Genomic DNA, 9,824 nt, shown 5'->3' on the forward strand with positions numbered 1-9,824 from the left:
GACGAATTGTTGCGCTACATGAAGATGGCCAAGGCTACAAGAAGATTGCCAACACCCTGAAACTGAGCTGCAGCACAGTGGCCAAGATCATCCAGCGTTTTAAAAGAGCAGGGTCCACTCAGAACAGACCTCGCGTTGGTCGTCCAAAGAATCTGAGTGCACGTGCTCAGCGTCACATCCAACTGCTGTCTTTGAAAGATAGGCGCAGGAGTGCTGTCAGCATTGCTGCAGAGATTGAAAAGGTGGGGGGTCAGCCTGTCAGTGCTCAGACCATACGCCGCACACTACATCAAATTGGTCTGCATGGCTGTCACCCCAGAAGGAAGCCTCTTCTGAAGTCTCTACACAAGAAAGCCCGCAAACAGTTTGCTGAAGACATGTCAACAAAGGACATGGATTACTGGAACCATGTCCTATGGTCTGATGAGACCAAGATTAATTTGTTTGGTTCAGATGGTCTCAAGCATGTGTGGCGGCAATCAGGTGAGGAGTACAAAGATAAGTGTGTCATGCCTACAGTCAAGCATGGTGGTGGGAATGCCATGGTCTGGGGTTGCATGAGTGCAGCAGGTGTTGGGGAGTTACATTTCATTGAGGGACACATGAACTTCAATATGTACTGTGAAATACTGAAGCAGAGCATGATCCCCTCCCTGCGGAAACTGGGTCGCAGGGCAGTGTTCCAGCATGATAATGACCCCAAACACACCTCTAAGACGACCACTGCTTTATTGAAGAGGCTGAGGGTAAAGGTGATGGACTGGCCAAGCATGTCTCCAGACCTAAACCCAATAGAACATCTTTGGGGCATCCTCAAGCGGAAGGTGGAGGAGCGCAAAGTCCGCCAGCTCCGTGATGTCGTCATGGAGGAGTGGAAAAGCATTCCAGTGGCAACCTGTGAAGCTCTGGTAAACTCCATGCCCAGGAAAGTTAAGGCAGTTCTGGGAAATAATGGTGGCCACACAAAATATTGACACTTCAGGAACTTTCACTAAGGGGTGTACTCACATTTGTTGCCGGTGGTTTAGACATTAATGGCTGTATATTGAGTTATTTTGAGGGAAGAATAAATTTACACTGTTATATAAGCTGCACACAGACTACTTTTCATTGTGTCAAAGTGTCATTTTGTCAGTGTTGTCCCATGAAAAGATATACTTAAATATCTGCAGAAATGTGAGGGGTGTACTCACTTTTGTGATACACTGTACATACAAGACTATGTAGACAATGTACAAATTTACATGTTCAGCAGAATTTGCATATGTACAGAAAATATAAAAATAGTGTAAGATAAATAGTTGAGTAAGGTAAGATGCAGTTACGGTATTATACAGCATGTATAAAGTGCAGTGTGGCATGTAAACAACAGTAAACAGTAGTTCAGTTTTTGTTATTAATGAGTTTGATGGCATTTGGAAAGAAACTGTTAGATTGTCTGTTTGATTTTGTGTTCAGGGCTCTGTAGCGCCTGCCAGAGGGTAGGAGGTTAAAGAGTTCGTGTCCAGGGTGTGCAGAGTCTGTGATATTTTTTCCTGCCCGGTTTCTTGTCCTTGTTGTGTATAAGTCCTGGAGGTTTTTTCAGTTAACATGATACAAGTCATGAATAAAACCTTGTTCAGAAAAATGCGTCATATCTTGTTTCATAATAATATGTGGTTTGGCTTTAGGAATCTTGATGTTCCTTGCTGTGGCAATGACACAGTGATCACTGATGTCATTTGGAAACACAGAGGCACTGGTATATTTATGAGGGACAATTAGTATGAGATCAATTAATGATGCCTTTTCAGGAATTTTGGAGTTCTGGTAGGACTGCTAACCAACTGAAATAGATTAAAAGCATTACAATGAGCTTTAAATCCTTTTGCATTCAGTCCAACAATGAGCTGTATCAAAGCTGAAAGAGCTTCACTGGTAGCTGATGGAGTTCTATAGAAACCAACTACAGTGATATGTTGGGTATCTGAAATGTGTAAATCCACTGCTAGAAATTCAAACTGCTTTGTCACCGACTAAGAAAGAAGCATCTTTGACTAAAACTTAGATTTTTTGCTTTATCAGTTCTATAAATATTGTAACCATTGATGGAAACCTCAGTTCAATATAGATTTAGTTTGCCATGATTCAGACAGTACAATAACATCAGCATCAGTGGTATGTGCCCAAATACGAACCATATCCATTTTTGCCAATAAACTCCGAACATTCAAGTGAAGAAAACGAAGGTCATGTCTTCATTTCAAATCAGCAGGCGTATCAAAGGATAAACTAGCATCTGGTCCGGGATTTGATTCAACATTTCCAGAGATCATTAACAATAAAATAATCAAACCTCTAGATTTCATTGTATCAAAGAGTGATTTTCTTTTAGTGTGTATGAAGTTTGATGTAAAAAGAACCAAACAGCTTGATGGAACAATAAAATTATGTCGAAGTATCATAATACTATACATTTATGGTGAAAAGCTTGAGGGAGTCCAATCCAGAGATGTAGGACTCCAGTCCAGATTTTCTTTAACTCTTTCTGGCAACCCCCTCAATGACTTCACATATAAACAGGAAACTAGTGGGAATACCGCTGTAGAAAATGAATTAAAATCAGAACCAACACGATTCTGAACTAATAACTCATAAGAAATCATTCAGACAACACAATATAGAGCAACGAGGAGTGAATAAGGACTTTCCTTTATCAGGAGAAAATCAGGCCCATCAGCTTCAGGTCCACGATCACGGAGAGATGAATCCAGGGCAGCAGAACTGTGAAGCTGGAACTCTGTTTTCTTGAGGTCCAGTGTTCTGTCGATTTATCTTCCCCATCCATTTGTCCTACCGAGCATGCGCACATCGGGTTTTGACTCATTCAGGGGAACGCCTATAATTCTGTGCTCCAGTAATGTAAGGTTTCGTTTTAATTCCAAGGTGCTCAAATGAGCTGTACTTGATTGATTACAGTTGTGTGGTGTATTAATGACGAGACGGCTGCACGCATTTAACCACATTTACTGAAGCACTTGCATAAACAATATTACAACATGCCAACCGGGGCTCGTCTTCTGGCGCGTCTCCTCTGGACATGCGCATATCACATAGAACATATAAAACTACGGAAAGCCCATAAGCTCAATATACCACATCACCTCCCCCTTTACCTTAAAGGTAACTTGTCTAAGACTTAGACATCCCAAATCATATTAAATATATCTCCCCATTACTTTAAGGTTAGCTTAGTGCATCACTTTAGCCAATGACCTTACATAAAATATATCATTACTATGCATTAAGATTATAATTATCAACATTACCCATATTGCATAATAAAGTTAACTGAATGCTTTAACTGTAACTCAAACTAAACATCATCACTCAGTCTTGGTAACGTTGAGGCACTTTTGGGGTACGCTGGGAGCGCCTTAGGGTCACCGCAACAGGATCAGGCGGCTCAGCTAGGTCTGACAGTTCAGGTGCTGGGGATGCTCTGAAACTGCTCTCCATCGGCCCGGTCTCCTCAGCAACTTCCTCAGATTGCAGATCTGGAAGCCCCGCAGCATGGCGAGGTCTCAGCTGGTCTCCGTGGCGCCGGTATTCTTGATCCGTCGCTTCTCCGCGGACCTTGTAGGACACAGGCCCTGACTGCTGGGTGATGATTCCTGGCATCCATCTTGGTGTTTCGCCAGCAGTGTTTCGCAGGTAGACTTGCTCGTCAACGTCGAACTGCCTGTCCAACGCTTTTCTGTCATGTCCGTCTTTCTGCAGATACTGCTTCCTCCTCACCGTTTCTTGAATGTTTGGTTTCAGAAAGTCCAGTCTGGTTCTGACATGTCTTTTGAAGAACACATCAGCAGGCGACTCGCCTGTTGTGCCGTTGGGAGTTGTGCGATACCGTAGCAGGAAGTGAGAGACTTTGTCTTCAATGCTCAAATCTTCTCTCGCCAGCTTTTTCATGCCAGCCTTGAACGTTGAGACATATCTCTCGGCTAGGCCGTTCGTGGCTGGGTGCCTCGGGGCACCGGTCGTGTGGAGGATTCCATTTCTCCTCGCGAACTGTTGGAACTCATCAGACATAAAGGTTGTTGCATTGTCTGTGACAATCTGTTGTGTCATTTTGTAAACCTCCAGCCATTTTGAGAATGCGTCAACTACAATCATGAACATGTGGCCCATGAATGGCCCTGCAAAGTCAATGTGAAGTCTCTTCCACACATCTCCTGGAAATTCCCAAGGGTGCAGTGGCACGTGGCGCGGCATTCTCTGCTCTAGCTGACATGTTTCACATCCTTTGCACACTTTCTCAATGTCCATATCAATATGTGGCCACCAGACGTATTGCCGTGCAATTGCCTTCATCTTCACAATGCCAGGGTGCCCGCTGTGGATTTCTTTAAGCACGGCAGCTCTGAGCTTTGCGGGTGTAACCACTCTAGTGCCCCACAGCACACACCCCTCCTCCACAGAGAGTTCATCATGCCTTTTGTGGTATCCTTTCAGTTCTTCAGGAATTTCTTTTGGCCACCCTTCCATGATGAATCTGTGCAGCCTTGAGAGCTCGGTGTCAGTTCTCGTTACCTTGGCAATCTGCTTTGCGGTCAGCGGCACGCCTTCTAGGTGTTCACATATCAGTGCGTCGACGTAGGCGGAGATCTGTTCCAGCATCTTTGGTCTCTGATAGCGGCATACGAGACAACCCGTCAGCATTGCCATGCTTCTCTGACTGACGGTAAACAATGTGGTAGTTGTATGCCGACAGTACGATGGCCCACCTCTGGATCCGGGCTACCGCCATTGTAGGAAGCCCTTTATGTTCTCCGAACAAAGTCAGTAATGGCCTATGGTCTGTGACCAGGTTGAATTGACGTCCCCAGAGGTATTGGTGAAACTTCTTAACACCATATATGAGGCTTAGGGCCTCTTTCTCAATTTGCGAATACTTCTTCTCTGCTGGAGAGAGAGTACGCGAAGCATAAGCAATTGGATGCTCTTTTCCATCTGATGTTGTGTGTTGGATTACGGCTCCAATGCCATAGGCTGAAGCGTCACATGCAAGGGTCAACGGCAGGCTCTGATCCTAGTGCACTAATACATTGTCACTTGTCAGGAGTTCTTTACATTTGTTAAATGCATCTTGTTCAGCTTTCTTCCATTTCCATGTGACTTGCTCTTTCAGCAGACCGTAAAGCGGCGCTAGCACAGTACTTTGCTGTGGCACGAAACGGCCATAGTAGGTAACTAGACCTAGGAAAGCCCGTAGCTCTTTCACATTTGTAGGTGTGGGTGCATCATGTATTGCTCTCACCTTGTTTTTGGATCGGTGCACCCCCTTTTCATCCAGGACATGGCCCAGGTACTCGATTTGGGTCTTTCCGAACTCGCACTTTGACCTTTTCACTCGCAGGCCGTTCTCTTGCAAGCGTTGCAGGACTCTGTCGAGGTTCTTCAGATGCTCTGCCTCATCTCTTCCCGATATGAGCAGATCATCAAGGTAAACAACCACGCTCAGGTCCTTCATCATTTTGAATCCTCATCAAGGAGCACTTGTTGGTAAGCTGAGGCTAGGTCGATTTTCGAAAACAACTTGCCACCACTCAGCGTTGCCAACACTTCTTCAATTCGTGGCAGTGGGTATATGTCCGTGTTGGTTGCCTGGTTCACTGTTACCTTGTAATCGCCGCACAAACGAATCTTGCCATCCCTCTTGACCACAGGAACGACAGGAGCGGCCCATTCACTGTGCTTCACAGGACTGATGATGTTTTCTTTTTCCAGTCGCTGTAATTCATCTTCCACTCGTTCCTTCATTGCAAATGGCAAAGGGCGGCTTTTATGGAACTTGGGCGTGGCGTCTGGTTTGACAGAAATTGTGGCTTTAATTTCCTTTAATGTTCCCAACTCCTCTTTGAAAACTTCACTGTATTTTTCTAACACCTCAGGTATTGATTTGGGTGCTGAGGGCTGTTTTGCATTTTCACTGATCATTTTAATTGTTTTCCAGTCCAACTTGATGCTTTCAAGCCAGTTCCTACCACAAAGTGCAGGTCCATTGCCTTTCACTACAATTAATGGTAAGACAGCAGTTTGATCTCCATAGGTAACTTTTGCCACGAATTGCCCTTTTATTGGAATTACCTGGCCAGTGTAGGTCTTCAGCGTGACGTTGCTGCCCCCTAGTGGCACATCCGCGAACGACTCTCTATACATCGCCTCCGATATTATGCTGACTGCAGCCCCCGTATCTATGTCCATTGGAACATTCCTCCGGTTTACGGCGAAGTTCGCTTTGAATGCCTGTTTGTCTGTTTCATTTACACAGAACACTTCCTCCTCCTCTTCTGCTATGACATAACTTGCCACTTTTTGCCAAGTCTTATTTTGCCTTCCTTTCTTCCCTCTCGCGGCAGGCTGGCTACCTCTGCATGCTTTCTGTATATGACCGACTTTATCACATTTGTGGCATTTGGCAGTTTTAAAGTAGCATTCACTTGGGCTATGATTTTTTCCTTTGCATCTATAGCACGCTGTCTGCGCTGATGGAGAAGGCTTTTGTCTTTCATCTACCTTGTGCACAGAAGTATGCATCCATGTTAAGCGCGATCTCCAGGGCTCTGGCAAACGTTAGCACATCCGTGGAAAGCAACTTGCGTTGGCACGCTTCATCACGAATTCCACTGACAAACCCGTCTCGCAGAGCCTCGTCCAGCCTATCCCCGAAGTCACATCTTGCAGCTAGCTGTTTCAGATCAGCAGCAAACTGAGCTACCGTTGCATCGTTCCTCTGCACACATCGTCGGAATCTGAATCGCTCGGCTATGACCAGTGGTTTAGGTTCATAGTAATTTGACAGAATTTCCACGATTTCATCAAAAGTCTTATTCCTAGGTTTGAGAGGTTGAACTAAATTTCGTAGCAGTCCGTATGTAGAAGCACCAACAGAGCTTAGCAGAGTAGCTACCTGTTTTTCATCCTCGACATCGTGTGCTTCAAAAAAAAGTTCCATTCGCTCGATGTAAGCTGTCCATTGTTCGTTTTCTGGATTAAACTCGTCCGGTTTGGCGAAGTTGGCCATCTTCACTGCTCACTACAGTCACTTTTTACCTCGTCGCCAATTATGTGGTGTATTAATGACGAGACGGCTGCACGCATTTAACCACATTTACTGAAGCACTTGCATAAACAATATTACAACATGCCAACCGGGGCTCGTCTTCTGGCGCGTCTCCTCTGGACATGCGCATATCACATAGAACATATAAAACTACGGAAAGCCCATAAGCTCAATATACCACAAGTTGAATAACAGTTTATGTAATACTGCTGTGTTAACGTTTTATTTAACCAGGTTTATACATGAGTTCAGTGATTTTAGAGCGTTTTTCATACATCAAGGAAAGCCAAACTTTTTTAAATAACCATCTGCGTCCTTAACATTACCACAACACAAAATGTATTATCTTTTCATTATTATTTTTCACTTTTGTGCTTTATTAGCAGTTCAATAGACCGCAGTAAAGTTAGTTTAATATTCAACGTTCGTTTAACATTCGGCATTCTGAGCTATATAAAACGCTGAAAAAACACCTAACACCTACTTTATTTATGATTTATTACACAGATTAAAATAGGCAACATACTACAAAAACTATTTTATAATAATTTTAAGATGACATGTACAGTGTATCACAAAAGTGAGTACACCCCTCACATTTCTGCAAATATTTCATTATATCTTTTCATGGGACAACACTATAGACATGAAACTTGGATATAACTTAGAGTAGTCAGTGTACAACTTGTATAGCAGTGTAGATTTACTGTCTTCTGAAAATAACTCAACACACAGCCATTAATGTCTAAATGGCTGGCAACATAAGTGAGTACACCCCACAGTGAACATGTCCAAATTGTGCCCAAAGTGTCAATATTTTGTGTGACCACCATTATTATCCAGCACTGCCTTAACCCTCCTGGGCATGGAATTCACCAGAGCTGCACAGGTTGCTACTGGAATCCTCTTCCACTCCTCCATGATGACATCACGGAGCTGGTGGATGTTAGACACCTTGAACTCCTCCACCTTCCACTTGAGGATGCGCCACAGGTGCTCAATTGGGTTTAGTCCATCACCTTTACCTTCAGCTTCCTCAGCAAGGCAGTTGTCATCTTGGAGGATGTGTTTGGGGTCGTTATCCTGTTGGAAAACTGCCATGAGGCCCAGTTTTCGAAGGGAGGGGATCATGCTCTGTTTCAGAATGTCACAGTACATGTTGGAATTCATGTTTCCCTCAATGAACTGCAGCTCCCCAGTGCCAGCAACACTCATGCAGCCCAAGACCATGATGCTACCACCACCATGCTTGACTGTAGGCAAGATACAGTTGTCTTGGTACTTCTCACCAGGGCGCCGCCACACATGCTGGACACCATCTGAGCCAAACAAGTTTATCTTGGTCTCGTCAGACCACAGGGCATTCCAGTAATCCATGTTCTTGGACTGCTTGTCTTCAGCAAACTGTTTGCTGGCTTTCTTGTGCGTCAGCTTCCTTCTGGGATGACGACCATGCAGACCGAGTTGATGCAGTGTGCGGCGTATGGTCTGAGCACTGACAGGCTGACCTCCCACGTCTTCAACCTCTGCAGCAATGCTGGCAGCACTCATGTGTCTATTTTTTAAAGCCAACCTCTGGATATGACGCCGAACACGTGGACTCAACTTCTTTGGTCGACCCTGGCGAAGCCTGTTCCGAGTGGAACCTGTCCTGGAAAACCGCTGTATGACCTTGGCCACCATGCTGTAGCTCAGTTTCAGGGTGTTCGCAATCTTCTTATAGCCCAGGCCATCTTTGTGGAGAGCAACAATTCTATTTCTCACATCCTCAGAGAGTTCTTTGCCATGAGGTGCCATGTTGAATATCCAGTGGCCAGTATCAGAGAATTGTACCCAAAACACCAAATTTAACAGCCCTGCTCCCCATTTACACCTGGGACCTTGACACATGACACCAGGGAGGGACAACGACACATTTGGGCACAATTTGGACATGTTCACTGTGGGGTGTACTCACTTATGTTGCCAGCTATTTAGACATTAATGGCTGTGTGTTGAGTTATTTTCAGAAGACAGTAAATCTACACTGCTATACAAGTTGTACACTGACTACTCTAAGTTATATCCAAGTTTCATGTCTATAGTGTTGTCCCATGAAAAGATATAATGAAATATTTGCAGAAATGTGAGGGGTGTACTCACTTTTGTGATACACTGTATTTATTTAAAGAAAGATTAAAATGAAACCGCTGATCAGGCTCCAGCTTTATCTAACGCGTTAGGGAGTATCATCAAACTAACAAAAACGTAGGAAACATTTACTCTGCTTACTCTACTTATTACACACAAATAAATCCATTAAAATCTTTTAATATATTGAGGGATTCATGTCAAACTATTTTTATACAAACACATCAATGTTTCTCATCTACTACAAACCCTTTTTTAAAGTTAATATTTATTTGATATTAATTTAAAATGAAGATCAGTAAATCTGTGATAATTTTATATAAAGATGAATAAATCTATTAAAGTCTGATATGGTTTGATGAATTAATGTCAAACTATTTTTATGAACACATAATAATGTCCCTCACATCCTACAAACCTTGTTTTATAGAAACTGCTTTTATTTTTATTTTATTTTAATTTATAGTTAAAATCAATAAATCCATAAAACTTTTATATTAGAGATAAATATATTATCTTTTATATAATTTAATATAATAAAGTCAAACTATTTTTTATATACACATTAATGTCCCTCACATCCTACAAACCT

General features: G+C 43.3%; 1 protein-coding gene across 1 annotated transcript; it reads right to left on the reverse strand.

Annotated features, from left to right (window-relative positions):
* Window positions 1-3,369: 3,369 nt before the first annotated feature.
* Window positions 3,370-4,704, reverse strand: LOC134302428 (uncharacterized protein K02A2.6-like). Its single transcript, XM_062987529.1, has one exon. The coding sequence runs from the start codon at window positions 4,702-4,704 to the stop codon at window positions 3,370-3,372; it is 1,335 nt and encodes a 444-aa protein (XP_062843599.1).
* Window positions 4,705-9,824: the final 5,120 nt, after the last annotated feature.

This window comes from Trichomycterus rosablanca, chromosome 2, assembly GCF_030014385.1.
Source record: "Trichomycterus rosablanca isolate fTriRos1 chromosome 2, fTriRos1.hap1, whole genome shotgun sequence".
NCBI lineage: Eukaryota > Metazoa > Chordata > Actinopteri > Siluriformes > Trichomycteridae > Trichomycterus > Trichomycterus rosablanca.